This window comes from Anthonomus grandis, chromosome 16, assembly GCF_022605725.1.
Source record: "Anthonomus grandis grandis chromosome 16, icAntGran1.3, whole genome shotgun sequence".
Lineage (NCBI taxonomy): Eukaryota > Metazoa > Arthropoda > Insecta > Coleoptera > Curculionidae > Anthonomus > Anthonomus grandis.
In genome coordinates, this window is record NC_065561.1 from 172,265 (window position 1) to 191,968 (window position 19,704).

General features: G+C 33.6%; 1 protein-coding gene across 4 annotated transcripts in view; it reads right to left on the reverse strand.

The window, feature by feature from the left end:
- Nucleotides 1–12,375: 12,375 nt before the first annotated feature.
- The window catches only part of LOC126745700 (RNA-binding protein 33-like), a 120,205-nt gene continuing 112,876 nt past the window's right edge, over nt 12,376–19,704 (reverse strand). For 2 of the 4 annotated variants that reach the window (XM_050453671.1, XM_050453670.1), the window contains one exon: nt 12,376–13,847. In XM_050453671.1, coding sequence (XP_050309628.1) covers nt 13,698–13,847 — 150 coding nt within the window. In that variant the 3' untranslated portion in view covers nt 12,376–13,697. The remainder of the gene's footprint in view (nt 13,848–19,704) is intronic. The other 2 variants (XM_050453673.1, XM_050453672.1) reach the window with 1 other exon arrangement.

Below are 19,704 nucleotides of genomic sequence, written 5' to 3' on the forward strand. Positions count from 1 at the left end.
GTGCGATGTTCAGGGTCTGATGTTTGACGAAAATTCCCTCTTGCAGAATAAAGAGTGCTGCAAGTTCCTAGGAATTACCACTGATGGTCGCCTTCGGTTTGAAGATCATATTTTACATTTAGCTGGGAAATTATCTTCTGGATGTTTCGCAGTAAGAATGGCAAAACAAGAGCTGGGAGGGGTGGTTGCACGTTCAGTGTACTTTTCACTTATTGAATCTCATATTCGGTATGGCTTGCCTTTTTGGGGTTTAACCAATAAGGGGCTACTTAACATTATCTTTGTTATTCAAAAAAAAGCAGTTAGATACCTGTGTTCTGCTAAGTTAAGAGATTCTTGCAAACCCCTCTTCATTTCTGAAAAAATCCTAACTCTTTTTTCACTCTTTATCTTAGAAACAGCTGCTCTTATTCACAAAATTCCCAAACTATCCTCTGACACTGGCCATTTGACTCGTCGTGTAAATGATGTTCCCCTACCTATTCCTACGTCTTCCCTTACCAAAAACTCATTAATTTACATAAGTAAAAAAAATTACAATCATGTTCCTCTGTGTGTTAGACATATATCGGATATTAAGAAATTTAAAAGAGAATTAAAGTCGCTTTTATTGTCTAAGGCATATTATAACCTGGATGACTTTTTTAATGATAGGTTTTAACCTTGGACATGTTGGAAAGTTTTCTTTTTTTCCTTTTTTCTTCTCTAGTTTTGTCAACAAGTTTACCTTTATTTAGTAATTAATTGTTTTATTTAGTTATCTTTAATTTAAGTATGTTCAAAAAGTTTTGTCTTTTTGTGTTTAATTTTGTTCATTGTTTTGTCAATTTTTGAAATTGTATTTGTGTTTTGTTTTTTTAGCTTGTAGGATGCTTGTACACAAGATTATTCTTACGTAATATAGCACATTTTCTTTCTTTCTTGCATAATAGAATTGGCCATAAAAAAATATCTTCCATTCAGATTTTTTGAAGATGAAACATGTACAGCTCTGTTCTCGTTTTTAAATAAGGAGGCAAAGTTACCAAAACGAAATGCTTTACGGACAAAAATTTATAATAAATATTGTTTTATGCAAGAACAGCTCAAAAATTATTTTAGAGTCAATAACTGTTTTAAAATATCTACAACAATTGATTCGTGGACATCCAATGCCAACGTGTCATTTTACGGCATCACAGCTCATTTTATTGATCGAGACTGGAAATTAAAAAGTGTTGTTTTGGATTTTATCCCAGCGCTAGGACAGCATGCGGGTGTCGAAATAGCCAACATATTTGACAGTGTAATTAACAATACGAGATTAAACAAAGGATTCAAGGTATAACTACAGATAGTGCAGCATCAAATTTTACATTTGCTCAGTATTTAACTAACATGGTTGAAAATTTTGACAGTAAAGACAATCATTTCGTTTGCTTTAGTCACGTTTTAAATCTAGCAGTACAAGATCTACTTACAATTATAAAAGCTGACAGTAGCGTGACAGACGCAAAAGACATTAACATTTTTTCTGGTGATGATGAAGACGAGAATTACGAACAATTTGCCGATACTGAAATTGTTGATGTAAACAATAAATCGGCAGTAGATAATATTAGAACGCTAGCTCTTAAAATTAAAAGATCGGAACAGATTAAGCTTAAATTTATTAACTGTTGCAAGTCTGCCGATTTAACGATGTTGATGCCAGTAATTGATGTTAAAACGAGATGGAATTCAACATTAAATATGGTAAACTGGGCTCTAAGAATGAAAAAACCTCTAAATATTTTGTGTGAAAATAATGATGACTTAAAGGATTATCTTATTTCGTTTCAAGATTGAGAGCTAGTAAGCAGAATTTTCAATTATTTAAAAGTTTTTAAAACATCCGATTCATTTCAAAACGAAAAATACTACACATTACCTATGGTCGTTTTAGGAGTTAATATGCTTCTAGATAAATTGGAAACCTGGGCTTTTGGACTGGATAATTACAACGGACGAAAAAGTTCTAGAAGCTCTTCAAGCAGCAAGGGATAAAATCGTCAAACACTATTCAAAAACCAATTGGATATATTGTGTTGCATTAATATTGGATCCACGACATTAACTGACTGTAACTTTACGAACAGACATTTACATTTAACTTTACGAACTGGGGAAAAAACTTAAAACAAGAAGCCATAACTAAATTCGAAAACTTGTATAAAGATATGTATTACGTTAGTTCTAATATTGATATTCCTTTAGTATCTCAACCTTTCACCGATGATATTGGTGAGAATAAAGATGACCTTAATCTGCAAAGTTTGTTTGAAAAAAGGAATGGCGACAGAGAGAACTGGAGAAAAGAAATTGATGAATATTGTTTATCTAAGAAGGCAATCAAGATATTTTAGAGTGGTGGAGAAAGAACGAAGCCATTTATCCAAATTTATCGAAAATGGCTCATGGTTTTTTAGGTATACAAACCACTTCAGTTCCTGCAGACAGACTGTTCTCAAGGGCAACACTGACAATTAGAAAAGAACAAAGCCGATTGACTGGAGAATTTTTATTATGTTTAAATTCTTGGCTATGCAACAAAGATATATTTATGAGTGCATAAGCAATAATTCTGTTATCTATACTTTTCGTATTTCTATTAATCTTTATTTCATGTTTTGTTCATTTTTAAATGTTTAGAATTTATGTTTTAGTTTAGAAGTTTTTTTCCTTTAAAAATAGAAAATTATTTGAGTTTTTACTCTAAAACATATTTTATTTTTATCATTTTATTATATTTTATATTCTTTTATTTTATATTTTAATATATGTATTCTCATTTAAAACAAAAGTCTTTTAATGATCTATAATAATTCTATCTCAATTTAATTAATTCCATAATCAATTAATAACTTGATATATTTAAAATAACGTATATTGCTAAAGATCTCTAATATTCATTGAGTTAAGGGGACACCAAAAAATATTAATTGGCGAGTCAGTCAGAAAGCAACGTTTGAGAGAAATGTGTGTAAGGTGGTGTGTTGGAAATAGAGTTGTAATTACTGGTTAAATAAGGCTGCTAAATTTAATAGTGGTGAATATGTGAGAAATAGTTGATCTTGAGTAGATATGTGGCCATTATGAGAAGTTTGTACAGATCAGTTTGCGCATCTTGAAGATGCCCGCACAAGTAGGTGTAAAAGCCTCTGTTCAATTAGGAACGAATGCGCAATTCCTCGAGTGCTGTCTGGTAAGACTGGGGGCCTTACCTGGGGCTCGACTGACACGAATAAACAGAAGGATATAGTAGAAATATATCCTTTGTCTAATTCGTTGAGATGCTTACTGTTTAGCGGCAGTGGAGCATCTGGGGAAGCCCTTACTATTTTAGGTGACACTGGCTAGTCGTCAAATAAAGGAAGATAACATGTTTGACATATGTATGTGTAGGAGAAATATAAAAATAGTGGACTGTATCTTTAATTAATTAATGCATAAAAAATTAAGGCGACGGCCAAGACAACCCCAAAATAATTTGTGGCTCACCTTGCTGTCGCTTCTGTTCAGGACTGCTCCTCCAGGTTCACCTCCAAATATTTGCTGGGTTTGACGGTGTGCCGGCACTTATAATTTTTGGAATTCACTCGCGTGTCTTTATATATCGAGAGCGACTTATTTGGTCAGTAGTTTATATACCAATGCTAATGCTGCCAGTTCCCATCAATCAGGATCGATGCAGTACTGGAATAGAGGTGCGTGCGACTCTTCTCGGTCAAAATTAAGGTTGTCTTACATATGACGCGATAAAAAGCCGCGAATAATGATTTAGCAAAAAAAAAAACTAAAGAAATTGTAGAATACAACTTTAGATATTAACAACGATCAGTACCACGACGAAGCAAAGCTCATGTTAAATATAATTATATGAATATTGACAATAAAAAAAGAATAAAAATAAATAAAGAAATGAGTCTTCCGATTTGACGGAACAGTATGTATTGAAATGTGACATTGTGTAAATTGATGTTGACTAAGATGATGCAAGGGAACGGAAGTTCCCCGGTGAGTATATTTTATTATTGCCAAAAGTTGACAGAACAGTAAATATTGTTTTTTTTATTATTTTTATGTGATGTTCGAGTTTATGTCTAACAATATAAGAAGGATGACTGTTGAGTGAATTTGCATTGTAAAGACCCGTTGGCTAAGAACAACTCTGACAGGTAATAAACCACATTTTAAGGCGTATTTTACATTACCTTTGTTATGTTTCTTTTGCTTTGTTAATTTTCTTACGTTTAAAATGAATTAAATTTGTTTCCTAACATAGTTTTTCATTTTCATTCTTCTAACCTTTTAAAGGCTATTGAGTTATTGCAGCATCTACAGTCTTTCGAGATCGAGAAATCTCGAAAACATTTCTCGATCTCGAAGTGATTTTCTCGATCTCGTCTCGAAAAAACAACCTCAGTCTCGTCTTGATCTCGTCTCAAAAAAATCGAAATCGAGACGAGACGAGAAATCTCGAATTTCGAGAATCTCGTGAAACGCTAAATAAGACACTCTGATTTGAAGAACTTAATCTCACTGGGTAAACTGTAGGTATTTGAACCTGCGTGTAGACTTTCGAACGCGCGTGAGTGCTGGGCACTACCCCATAATGTGGTCTACAGTTTAGTCCTCCTGCCAACACCACCGGAATTCCGGGTTGTCCACAATACCGATGGTTGAGAGATAACGTCAGTGTCCTGCCAGTGTCCTGTTACTAGCCAGATTTCGCAACTCTTGAATCGCAGTAGTCTGGTGAGGATTCATGAGGAATATGCAAAAATAATAACAAACCATAATTTTTACTTAAATATTTTTATTAAAAAATAAATAAATAATCATTCTGATTCTAGAGTTCCCTTATAAAATAAAACAATACTAAAAATAATAAAATTTATAACTAATATTATTTACAAAAATATTAATATTTTGTAATAGATTTCTTTGAGACTCCATGGACAATTTCCGTAAGAATTCGTGATATATGAATATTTTTATTGCATGGGTTACAAGTGTTATCTTCCTAATTTTAAATAAAACAATAAACATTGTGTTTGAAAAATTATTAATATAAAATGCAATAAAATTGCAAAGACTTCTTTTATAGACTACTTATTGATAAAATTCTAAGTACAAAAAAAAGGTTTTGGATCATAGTAAATTAAAATTACTTTTTATATAAAAAATATAGAAGTACTATTTACGTTCAAATACTTCTATTTTACCTAGAATTTTTTACTATATTTAAGACATTGGGAATTTTCGAGCCTAGTGATAATAACTCTTAGTATATAATACATCCCGTGCACCGTTTTCATGACATTGATCAATATTATACTGCTTTCCTTGTTTTTCTCGGTGTTTGTTATTTAGGATTGAGAAGTCTAAGAAATTGAAATAGAGTAGATTCTCGATAACGTAAAAATTAGTATACTTTTTACGGTGGCATTCATTCAGTGTTTATTGACTAATAAGTAACGAGTACGATAATGTCTAGAAAAAAATAATTAATTTAACTTTAGAAAAGAAAGCCGAACTATTGTCATGGTAAGTAAAGGTGGCGGAGTTACTTTTTTTGAAAAAAGTATGGCATAGGCAAATCGATAGTGTGTGCAATTAAGAAGAAAGAATAGCATATTACCTCAGCAGTTGCTTTAACATTTTTCGGCCCAGTTAAACAAAAATCTCTTAGACCCTCTGTTAGAAAAATCTTGATAAAATAAATGATTTTTGCAAACGAAAAAAATCAGGGACTTAAACTTATACCATAACCACGTGTATAATGCCGATGAAACCGGTTTATCCTGGAAGCTTTTACCCAGAAAAACATACATATCCAGTGAAGAAAAAACTGCCCCTGAAAGAAAACAACCAAAGAAAAAATAACGTTTTTAGCGCGTACAAATGCAATTGGACTACATAAGTTAACTCCTTTGGTAATAGGAAAAAATTCTCACTCTGCATGGATGACAGTCGGAATTTTTAAGGCATTGTTTAATGAGTGAAAAGTTTAATAATGTAATGATTTTTTTTCCTTATCATATACACCTATAATTTTAAAAACTAAAATTTTAAATTAATTTCCAGAGAAAGCACTTCTTCTATTGGATAATGCTCCTAGTCACGGTATAAGAACTTTTATCAGATGATGATTTAAATCAACCCTTGTACATGCCACCCAACGTGGCACCTTTAATTCCACCTATGGACCAAAACGTTATTAGGTTCACCAAACTGCATTATCGATCCATGTTTTTAGCAATGGTTGTAGCTAACAAGGATATGAATTTTATTATCAAAAAATACAACCAGTAGGTAATCATCAAGAAGTGTTAGAAAAATATTTTGGAATTCCAGAGCGATGACGACATACCCCTGGCAACACTTCATCGATAATTGTAAGGATACGGTTACACTGCAAGCGATTTCGCGCGAAATTCAATGAATTCACCCGAATTATTAAATTCGCATAAACAAATGCAGGTGGTTTGAGTTTTTTTCGCGCGAACTATTTGCAGTCGCGGTTTTGTGGGCTCTGACCTCTTCTTGGTCATTTTGTTGAAAAACAAAATATTATGGATATTGAAAAAACCTATTTTCTTGGTGTTTGATAGAAGGTTATTATGTGACTAAAGCAGTAAGAGATACTAAAATTGTGAAAAATCACAAAAATTATGGGAAGAGGTGGCAGCATATTTAAATATTAACAGTAAGTAAACTTTGTATTTTATTTAATTAAAAATATACATATATTATATATTAATATACTGCTGTGGTATTGCACCGACTTCACTGTTAAAATAATGTTTAAATGTATGTCGTACACCGTATGCTTTACTAGCAAATCTATTACACGTGACGTGAATTTGATAGCTCGAGTTGCAATACATTTTACTGGTTGACACCTTCTTGGTCCATAACAATATTATGTAATACGCAAATACATTTGACTATTAAATCAACTTTATTAGGATGACACCCTCCATTTTGCTGCGATTAATCCAAATGGACCCTCTACTGTTCTTCGACTCCGTGACAGTCTGTAATTAAATATTCCTTCTTCGCATGAAAGATTGTGTTTAGAATATGGTTTCATTAAATAAAATTTTAGAAGGTATCACCACCTAGTAAAACGTGTGAAAGGGCTATTTCGGAATTACGAAGTTTTTTCTTTTCGGCAAGAAAATGTTTTCATTCTAGTTGCTCATATAATGTAGAAGAAACGAATGTTCCGTCATTGCTTTGCTTGCCTTATGCAGCCACATCAATGCAAAGTAATTTATAATTTGCGTCGGATACAGCCTGTAGTACTATGGAAAAGAACTGTTTGTAATTATAAAACTTAATTCCCGACTTTTTAGGGAATTTAATCTTATGGAACCAATACAATTATGAAAATTCCACTTGTCATAAAATGTTATAGAAATTTTAGCAAATCTTTGGTAAGCTGAGGCTGCAATTTTTTCCATAAAGCTGTACAAGTTTCATATATGACATTTCTTATTGTGCTATGTGATATTTTAAATGAATAGGCAGGCAAGGACTGAAATTTAAGTCCAGTTGACCGAAATATGAAAGAAAACTTAAAAATATAATATATCTAGTAACATAGTTGTGCAACCGCTTTATCTAAAGTGACTCATGATATTTTTAAGGTACTTGATAAAAATAAAGCTACGGTGTTGGTTCTCTTAGATTTTTCTACAGCCTTTGACATGGTAAATCACAGAATATTACTGGCTATATTAGAATATATGGGTTTTGTTGAGTCTGCGTTGGCATTGGTGTCTTCTTTCTTGTTTAATCGAAAACAAAGAGTAGTGCTCAATAATAATAAGTCAAATGCACTGGATGTTACCTCTGGGGTGCCCCAAGGTAGCATTCTTGGTCCTTTGTTTTATACTCTTTATACTTCACAAATTACTTAAAAAAATTACACTGTAAGCACCATTGCTATGCAGATGACACCCAGCTATTTTATTTATTTCATCACACTAATGTTGTCCAAGCTAATCAATATATAAATGAGGATTTAAATACCTTAAATATAGAAACTCAAAAATTACCTCTAAAGATTAACCTCACTAAATCAGCAGCTATTTTTTTTTCTAGTGACAATCATCGAACTAATATTTTAAATAATTAAAATGTACACCTTAATAACAATATAATAAGTTTTAAAAACTCTGCAAAAAATCTTGGACTAGTAATGGACTATAAACTTAGATTCAAAGAACATGTTACCCTTAAACTAAAAAATAGATATACTGCCTTAAAAACAATATATCGTCAAAGAAATTTTTTTAAGCTCAAGTATCACAAAACCGTTAAATTTTTGCGACACAAGTTATGGATCATGTCTCGATAACTCCGACTCAGGTAGAATTCAAAAACTTCAAAACTCTTGCTTAAGACTTATATTTGGTATAAGAAGACGGCAACATATTTCTTATAAATTAAAAGAAGCAGGTTGGCTAAATATGCACAATAGACGAATATTACATATTTTATGTTTTTCTTACAAAATTCCTAAATCAAAAATTCCGCCTTACTTACTTGAAAAGCTTACCTATCGTACTGATGTGCATAATCTTAATATAAGACGTAACAATCTTTTAACAATTCCTTGCCATAGCAAAGAACTCTTTAAGCGATTCTTTTCTTATGTCGTACCAAATTTGATTAATAAGTTCAAAGTAATTAATTTTACTGTCACTGAAAAAACTTTTAAATTAAAAACCAAGCTTCTTCTTTTAAATCAAACTAAATTTTTCTTGAATGCCTTTTTTTATTAAAATACTACGCACATGCTAACTAACTGAATGCAACGTAAAATATTCTATTAACATTTATTATTCAAAAATTAACTGTTTAAGGAAAGGGAAGAAAAGGAGAGGGGGGAGGGAGGGGGAAATTTTTTTCATTCCCTTTCATCCATTCTTCCCCCTACTGTTTTTTCCCCTCATAAGTATATGCCTACCTATTTGTTTTTTTTTAGTTTGTCTATAAGAATTGTTTTTTTTTCTCTCACTTCTTCTATTATAAGCCTTAACAGAATCCAGGAAGTTATTTCCTTCTTTTCTGGAAGTCTGAATGCATGGCTTATTAGTTTGCCTTACTTGTGTTAACTAAATTCTTTATATAACCTATTGTTTTTAATATGCTCTCTTTGTTTAATATTCTAATATTCAATTCCATGTATATAATCATATTACCTTCTGTAATTATGCTTTTTTTTGTATTGGTGGCTAATAAACGTCTTATTATTATTATTATTATTATAAAGGTTCATGTATACTATAATTCACTTAAGCAGTTCTTCAATATTTATTTTTTTTAGGTGAAATGGCAAAACCAGATGGAAAGGGTTACGAGATACTTTTAGAAGAGAATTTCAAATTTTTGATGAACATCGAAACGACGTGGTAGAGGCCATCTACTAGTGCTACCAACCAGCAGCAGGAATCATCACACAAATAGCAGAAATTCTTAAGCAAGAAGCAGCCAGCTCTGCCAAAGAAACCTCTAAAAGGTGAGAATGATGTTCAAAAAAATAATGATAGCTATAGAAGAACAAAAACTAAACTTTCTTAAACAAAGGAAAGTGGAAACCTAAATACATAAAGATTATAATTACCACTTCTTAATGAGCTTACTACCTTATTTCAAAAACGTGAAACAAGAAAGAAAGAAAGCAAACGAAATCAAGTCTTCCAAAACTCAAACACCAGAAAAAGTTATTTATGCAAGTAATTCTTCCAGGGCACACGTTTCGTATTCAACCAATACTACGTCAGCAGTATCACCCTTCAGCTAACTCGAGTTGGTATGAGTTATCTTCACCATTACTCTGTTGTCCACCTTCCGTATCCTAGCACTCCAACTCATCAATACGCAATAAACTTGACCTCGAAATGAAACTCCACAAGAGGAACACCAGGATTATGATATTGTTACGTTTGTTACCAATTTCACGGTAAAAAATTAAAATGAGCTTTGCTGCACTTCGAGTGTTACTTACCTTAATGTTGTTGTTAGTTTTTCGGATGGATAAATGTGAACCCTTATACAAATACTAACCCTGAAGTTGCTCTGTTTTCTTACTTCTTCCTCTATTGCGTTCAATATTTAAGAATACGTGTCGTAACTCATTCGATAATATTCAAAGAATGCGGATATCGAAGGATAAATAAAGATGACTTCGAAAACTTTACTATAATTTCTGATGATTTAGAAAGCGAAGATCAAGATCCAGGGGTTACCGAGGTTAGTAATTAAATCACTCATGGAGAGGCAGTTCGGTATTTAACCGGGATCTGGAATGGGCAGAACGAAACGGAGCTAACTTTGAACATATTCAGGCTCTACACAAATTACGTGAAACGGTCACTATTCTTTTGAACAAACAACGTTTTTGTCAATCAAAACTGGATAAATTTTTCTTTAAAACCCAGGATTAACTATATGTATAAATCTAAATACCTATGTTAATACTATTTCACTTACATAATACAGTATAACCTCGACTATCCGAACATGCGTTTATCCGAATATCCGATTAGCCGAACCAACAAATTTTTGGTCATTATCCGAACCCTCTTGATTAACCGAACAGTGGCGTCAATTTGCAGGTCTCGACTCGTCAGTTTCTCGAGTGTTTGCTTTGGTCGTTTTGTTCATTAGTTGGATTAGATCAACGGATGGGTACACGACACGTTAAGCGGCGCGTTACGTACATGTTCTAGACGGTTTTAGTACATACAATGTTTAATAAAAAGCCTATATTCCTGAGTGTAACACAATTAGGTAGATGCACTGCAAATATGTCAAAGAGAAAACGCATTTGTTTAAAGTTGAGTGATAAGGTCACAATTTTAAAAAGTATTGACGCTGGTGACAATGTGTCAAATTTAGCTACTAAGTATGGTGTTGGTAAATCTACGATCTGTGATATAAAGAAGAACCGCACAAAACTTTTGGCCTACTTTGCTAGCTTGGATAGTGGCCCTGGAAAATATCAATGCATAAATATTTCTCAAACTTACGATTTTTTTTAAATTAAATTACAGGTACACCAGTGTCTGGGGAAATTATTTGTGAAAAGGCAAAGTATTTTTACCAGCAACTGGTAATAATATGTTTAAAGCTAGCTCAGGGTGGCTCCAAAATTTTAAGCAGAGATTTAGAATTCGAGAGCTTTCTATTTCCGGAAAAAACTTTCAGCTCCAGGCAGAAAACAAAATAAAGAACGGATAACATTTATGCCTTGTTTAAATGCTTTAGGTAGCCACAAGTTAAAATTACTGGTTCTTGGTAAATCAAAGAGGCCACGTTCATTTAAAAGCCATTACATTCCTGTAGTTTACGTGGGTCAAAAAAAAACATGGGTAACAAGAGAAATTTTCACAGAATGGTTTCACACGTGCTTTGTCCCCGTCATACGTCAAAAAATGCATAACTTGGGTTTACCTGAAAAAGCACTGCTACTCCTTGATAATGCACCTGGACATCCAGAAAATTTATCCAGCGAGGATAAACAAATTTGTGTAATGTTTTTACCTCCTAACTGCACTCCTTTGATCCAACCAATTGATCAACAAGTAATTCAAGCAGTCAAACTGTACTATCGGAAAAAGCTTTTAAAAAAAATTGTTGAAACACCAGGAGATATATCGGCGGAATTGAAAAAAATTACCTTAAAGGATGTCGTAACCGAACTGGCTGAGGCTTGGCAAAATGTCAATCAAAGATTGTTAAGAAGATCTTGGAAATCGCTCTTTCCACCAAATTTGATTGCACAGGAGTGGGATGAAGAAGATCTAATATCTCTTGCTAGTTTAGCGAATCGCTTAAAAATAGGTATTTTTCATCAAGAGCTGGGTGAAATCATAGATCTATCAAAAAAAAAATTAAATAAGTTTAGTTGGTGAGGAAATACAACAATGGGCTGTAGGAAAAGAAGAAACCGTCGAAAAAATAACCGAAGAAGATATTATAATAAATTTGGATGAGGAAGATCAAGATTCAGAAGAAGAACATGGGCTCATAGCTACCAAGTCTATAATGCATAATGAAGCGGTATCCTCTTTTGATAAATGTATAGAGTGGGCAAATAATAATGGAGAAGCTCTATTGGAGGAAATGAGAAATAGGGCTAACCAAATGGCAATGAATGCTATAAAACAAAAAAAATTACCGATTTTCTTAAATAAGTGTTTTTTTTTGTGTCAAGGTTTTTACATATTTCTATGTTTATAAAAAATGTAAACTGACATGAAATGTTTTACTTAAAGGTTGTATACATATTTTAATAAAGAAATTTGCAACAAAAACATGTTTTTATGTAAAACTTAATTATCCGAACATTTTGCTTATACGAACGGGCACTTGCAATTAATGATTCGGATAATCGAGGTTATACTGTATACATAAGTATTCATACCTACTGTTTGTTTAATTTTCCCTTAAAATATGATGTTCAAAAGTTCCCTTATAAAAAAGTACATTATGTTTTTCCTTTATCCAATACTATGAACTCCTCGAAAGTATAAACACACTCAATCCTAATTAGTTCACGTTATTGAAACTCTACTGTATTTTGAAACTGAGCTCTTTAAAGATATTTCAGAATGCCAAAAAAACCTTTTCTATTGGGAAGTGCGCTTGTAATCCCCCTATATCTTTTTTCGAAGTGGCAATAGTAATGCTGCTCGTAGTTGCTTTGATTTAAGTTGGGAATCAGATAGACCGTTACATCAGAATATAATCAGCATCAGTATGCCAGTTCGAGAGGCGTGCAATACGCCTGTAAAGTATTATAGATTTGATCCCATGCCTAAATATTCTATTCCTATTATCATTAAATAAAATTCAATTAAACTATAATTACACCCAGCCATAATTATCAACATAGTTTTGGTAACACATAAATAGTTTGCAAAAACGCATGTAAAAAGTAGCTTGACCAAAGACGTCGGTACTTGGAGAACTGCGTTACAAGAAATTGCCTCTGTAGCGAACTTACAACACAGATATGGAATCAGCTTATTAACCAAGTTTACACTTGTTTCTTCCCAATGCTTCCTCGTATTGCTTGATTCGATTGATTTTGCTTATCATATACTTGGGATAAAAGTTAAGATAGCAACTTTCTGTAACGATTTTAACTTGTTAATACTGCATGGCATTATGTGAATCGGTTTTAATAATCAAAATAATAAAACTGTCGAATAAAAATTCAATTCAAATATCCTTAAAGAGCTATTTCCCAGTTTTCTGAATTGAACATGATCCAAAACCATTTCTTAAAAATTTCAAATGATTAATCTTATATTCAGCAATATATTATCTATAAAACATTTGAAAACACCAAAATTTAAAACATAAAACTAAATTCTAGCACTTTTAAAGAGAAAACATCTCATTTACTGCGTTCCTATTAATTACATAATTACTAAGAAAAATAGTAATACACAATTTTCAAAAAAAGCAAACATACTAAAAAGTTCAGTGGATTCTAAATACGACAGACAAACTCGATTAATACATTATTTACATACTTTACTTATCTGTATATTTATGATAGGTCAAATTTCATGTATTTCCCTTAAACGACTATAACGCACAATTACAGGTAATTGTCATTAATTTGACAATACACATTTTACCGCAAGTTCCTATTCCTGCGTTGACTCAGGAGTGAGAGTAACTTCGATCATAGATAAATCGAGTAAGTGCCGTTGATATTTCTTATAAAAGGCGTGCGCAGATGCGACGCTTTTAAAAGTAATGGTTGCATGCCGTTCGTTATTATCTCTGTGTAGCTTCTGAAAAGCAGACAAATTGTTGGTATTTTCATAAATATTTTTTAATTTTAAGCTACAGAAGGGAGTGGTTTTCTCAAATTAAACAATTAATATTTTTATATAGCATTAAAGCCGTAAATATTGAAGATACTAGAATCAACTGTATGGACCCTAAAATAATGGTTTCGAACTTAATTGACACTTGGTTTTTTCCACAAATTCAATTAGAAGTCTACCTTATAGAACAAGTAAGGAGAAATATAAAAATGGTCTTTGTTTTATTTTTTAAGTAATTTTTCTAGCAAACAGTGCCTCCTCTTAAACTTAAGCTAACAATACATTTTTAAGTAGGAGAAAAACTAAAAATTTTAATACATTTGTGCTGAAATCGTAATAAAAAAACTGAAAAAATTAGATCATTTAAGCGTCTAGCTCCACCGTTCCTCTTAGTATGGGAAGCACTTGACTTCAATTTCAGAATTTTAAGGTTAGAATCCGATTTACCATCAAATGTTCCATTCCAAAATTGAATTATGTTAATTTACGCTTATCCGTTATGTTAATTTATCTTATGGGTGTGGATAATCACCGTTTTATCAGTAACGTTGCTACCGATTATTTGTTCTGCCGCCAGGGTTATGCCGTATATTTCGGTTTGAAAGACATTTGGCATAGTGCCTAATGCTAGCATTGTGTTTAATTGGACCTCTTTGGAGTATACGCCGTAGCGACAAGGGAAGAATGGTCGGCGAACCAAATTAAGAGCCAAATGGTTTCCAGGTCTTGAGCCGGTGTGTACAGGATAAAAACAAACACAGAGGAATCCTTTCCGCTATGGACACATCACAGTTTTCCAAGCAGAGGTTTTTGCTATATTTGAAGTAGAAAACAAACAACAAGTATTGGAAGGTAACGCGGGGATTTGCATCTACTATGATAGACAGTAGGATAGTCTGATAGTCCAGGGCCAGCTCGGCGCTAGTCCAGGAATACAGAGACGCATTGTAGAGACTTGCAGCACACAGGGAAATGAGGTTCAGGTGGGTCCCAGGATTCCAGGGTGTCGATAGCAATTAGCGCGCCGACGAACTGGCAAGGTTTCGTTAGCCCCTTTGTAGGCCCCGAACCGTGTCTCGGTCTCAGTAAAAAACAAATCTCCCAGGCACTTATAATTGGGCCTGAGGAAAAAAAAAAAGGAAGAATGTGGACAGATGATATATGAGATGATACAAGACCATGACGGCTCTAAAGCAAGGCGACTGCTAGCAAAGAACCAACAGGGTATAAGACTTGGTGGGAATCCTGACTGGGCATAACTGTCGAAACAGGCATCTACACCTTCTTGGTATAAGAGAAAACCCGCTTTGTCCGAATTGCGGTATAAAGAAGGAAACTTCATATCACATACTATCTGTGATAGGTGGAGTCGCCTTAGAAGGAAAACTTTCTTGGACTAGGACAACGTGCAGGCCTTTATTAAAAGAACGGGCCGACACAGTGAAGACCGCGCATTGGGAGTGGAGGTGTAGTGGTGGGTGATTCTGGGGTTGGCGACAAGGGACTGTTTAGGCCTACTTGCCGAGCTCTAGCGCCCCTACCCTTACTACTACTACTACATACGCCGCAGCCCTAACCTGTTTTTGTTTTGGAAACATTCGAATAGATATTAGTAATACCCGCCATCCGATTAGTATAAATGCCCTTTATATTGATTGTATACAGGGTTGGTTGAAAGCAAAGATTGGCGAGGCCAGGTCAACTCGAGCCTTCAGTATAGGAAGCGAGTTTGTTGCTACGTGTCAGAGGCGAACCTCTTGCCTGCCTGTCCCTGATCTAGTTTTACATTTATGTTCATTCGAGTAGAACAGAATCACATCATTGTGAGTAAGACGACCTCCTTGACATAAATATCTTCGGGGGTGTCAGTCTCCAAGACTGCATTTAAGTTCATCTTGGTAGCAAATTAGAAAAGCAGAAATACGATAAAAAAGAATTACTTTAAATAAACGCAATCAAAGACAAAATAAATAATATACATTCATAAACACCACCACCCCATAAAATAATAAAAAAACAAAACAAATTTACCAAAAAGACACGACATACAAAGTGAAATTAGTGCGCTTGCATTACATGCGATAAAAAGTAGAAGAAATTTTAATCTTTAGTAGAGCGAAGTTCAAGAATACGGATTTTGTGTTTTTAATAGAGCCACGCCCCCTTTCTATTAGCCGTTTTACTTCCCGGTTTTCAAGAAGATTACTAACCGAGTCATCATGCCTTATTTCTTTCAAGTTTTCAAGGCGTTTGAAGACATTTTTTTTCTAGCATCTTAAACCGTTCAAGATCATGCCCTATTACCTTCATATATGAAAAGGCATTTATATCTTACAGGCAAATAATTCATGTTTGTTATGGCATTTTTTTTTGAGGCAATTAGATTCTTTCCATTCATTCATTGTAGAGGCATTTTTCATGTTTCAGACTTGTTTTATCTTTTATGTATATGAAATTCTTGACAATGTAATTTTTCTTCCCTTTGTGACTATTGGTTCCATGTATTTAAAATAATAATGTTTTAAGGCATGTTTTAGGTTTTTAGAGTCTATTCTTCCCATACATTGGACTTGGAGTCCTTTTTATATATCGAAGGATTATTGAGTCAATTTAGCCTTTATAGCTGAGCCATCCTGACTAAAAAACTGTTCCTACCACTGTCCTCATTGTATATACTATAGTTAAATTACATGCACATAAAAAACAATAAAAATTCCGCAATGAGCATAAAAATAAGCTTCTGCATGTTGTTTACTAGTTCTTATAACTAATTTACTTATAGCAAGAGGGTGAAGCCTTTTTTTTGTACTAAAGGATTCTTAAGAGTCTTCAGTAACTATCTTCAGGGACAGGTGTATAGTAAATTGTAGCTCCGTGCTTTCTTGGAGGTTGGCAGTAAATGTGCCATCCTCCCTACGTAGCTATTTATTTCCCGACATGGGTCTTTACTGAGAGCTTTTTAAAGTCTCGCAGCATCGGTATAGTCCTTCCTGCAGTACGTTCGCTATGCTTCTCTCTGCTTTTGTCGTACAACATTTTTATATTGATTGAGGTGCCAATTCTCCGCTACTCTGGTATTTTTTGCTTTAATAAAAGCTTTTCTTGACTGTGCCCTGAGGTTTTCCAGCTCTTGGCACCCCCAAACCGAGGTTTTACCAGAGTTCTGGAAACGCCTCAGTGGGCACGACTTTTTTGTATGACTTTATGATGGAGGTTTGGATGCTAGTAGTGTAATGTTCCTATTCCTGTTCATCATTGGGTGCTTTAGCTACTACCATTCGTAGGCCATTGTCCAGAAAATTTCGGTAAAGACGATTAATTTTTTGTGTCAACAAAATAGCCCAAAATGCAATTAGTTGAAGAAGGTAAATTTAAGGTGGTGTAGAAATTTAATCTTCATCAAAAGATTATGTATTTTGAGAACTTGGTGAAAATTATTTGTTAAAGTTTTACTCCAAATACGCAAATTCAGCAAGAGAAATTAATTTGCGTTGTAACAATGATAAAAGACTAGAGTTACTTTTGAAAGCTTCTAAATATCTATATTTATAAGTTAAAATAATAATTTGCCACGATTTAGTTTCGATTGACCAGCCTTAGTAAGATATATAAAGTGAGGCAACGGTGTACAGAGTATTTTCGAGTTATGGTGACAAGAGAAGGTTGAATCTACTGGACCAGTATGATCCAGAATTTCCAGGGATTCAATAAATCTACTTGCTTCCTGGGTGCACCATTAATATCCAAAATTACAAACTAGATAAAATCTAATTGGTTCAGTGGAAGTTTGTTAATTATTTAAATACACCTGAAAAGTATAATTAAAATCAGCAGGAACGTTTCAAAGTTATTAATAAAAATATTTTTTAACACCTTGTTCCTTTGAACCAAAGCCTTTTTAATTCCCATTCAATTTTTTTTTGTAGGCAATTTGGCAAAATAACGATTTAAATTATGAAGTCCGAATGTTTTTCTTACAGTTGTTATGGCTATGTGTTTATCGGTGTTCGCGGAAAATGCAAAGGCGTCAACATCCCGGCTGAGTTTTGAGAGAAGACCGTCTCGACCGTTTTAATTGGAAATATTAAGTTAGTTGTTCTTTGTATTTCACTATAGTTGGTAGTTGTAATACCTACTTAAATTTGTCATTTCGTTTTATATATGTATATACAGGGTGATTTTCAACCTATGCGCATAAACTTGGGAAATGATAGCTGATGAGTAATAATGAGTAATAATTTAAAAAAAAATTTAGTAAAATATTTTTAGTTTTGGAGATCCATATTTTTTAAAATAAAAAACGTGTATTTTTTAACGTGTTTAATTTAAACTAATTTAAAGCAACTGTTCGAAGTTGTTTCCATTATTTTCGATACAGACTTGAGCTCGTCGAAGACGTACATGCACGGGCCAAACCACGCTGTAGGCGAATTGCGTCACTGGCAGCGTTTATGCGATGTCGTAGCTCTTGCTCAGTATCAACTTCTTTTAGATACACCATTGTTTTCATATGACCCCACAAATAAAAGTCTAATGGATTAACTTTAGGCGAGCGAGGGGGCCACCCAACAAATTATAATTTGCGTCAACAACCGCAAAAAGAACTACACTAAAAGTCCCTTTATAGTTAAAAAATTCACTACCACTGAATGTAGGTGCCTCGATTACAATGTGCTTTCCGTCCATGGCGCTTATGCAATGTGGAAAATGCCAAATCTTATTGAAATCTTCGCTAACTTTGTTCCATTCTTCTTCACTTTGAGGAGTCTGAAATAAAATACGATTTAAATTCAATTGGAAGTTTAAGCTTTTATTTATATTTTTTTAATATAGATACTTATTTGGCTCTTTTACGCAGTTTTTAATAACATACATTCTTTACCTTTGCAAGAAAGCAATGATTCAGGTAGTGATGAAGAGACTGAAAAAACCGAAGAAAATGACCTTGATACCGCTAGCCACAACCAGACTACAAACAATAGTATTGAAGAAACTCAAGAAAAAGACAAAGATCCGCAGGCTCAAAAAGAAACTATTAATAATACACAAATCACTAAAAAAAACATTAACAGCTCACAAGCAAAATCTACCACAACAAAGAAAAGAGCTGTTTCTACTAGTGAGAAGCAAAGTGCAGAAGTTTATGGAATGATAAAAAATGTATATAAAAAAAATCAGCAAGGAACATCCGTTCAACCCGACGATTTTGACATATTTGGTGAGCTAGTTGCTAGAAAAGTGCGAAAACTTCCCACTCCGTATGCACAAGCTACTGTGCAGCATTTAATCAATGATCTTCTCTACAAAGCAGAAATTGGAGAGTATGACAAACCAAAAAACATAGAAGCTCAAGAGCAACTGACTCCGTTCCTTCATTTTCGGTCTGCAAATTCAGTTCACAATAGTTCTATGGATACAAACAACCACAGTTATATGAGTCCAAATAGCATTCGGTCCTCCACAGGTGCCCTTCGCATTGAAACTTACTCAAATCTCTCTAGCGTTGAAACTTACTCAAACCCACCCAGCGTTCTGTCTTACTCAAATCCACCCAGTGCTCCAACGTACGAGATTCTCACTAGTCCGTCCTGCTCATCGAATCCATACACCACCCAGATTAATGAGCCCTGGTCAGCTTCGCAGATTACAACAAATGCATCGGCTCAGTCATTCATGTAGTTTTCATACACATTCAAAATAAAGATTATTAAAAAAAAAAAACATTTTACCTTGACATATGTATTTAGTGCACTTGTGAGAGCATCGCAGGTTTCTGGAATTATTAATGATATTGCCTGTTTGGATACTTTGAAAAGATACA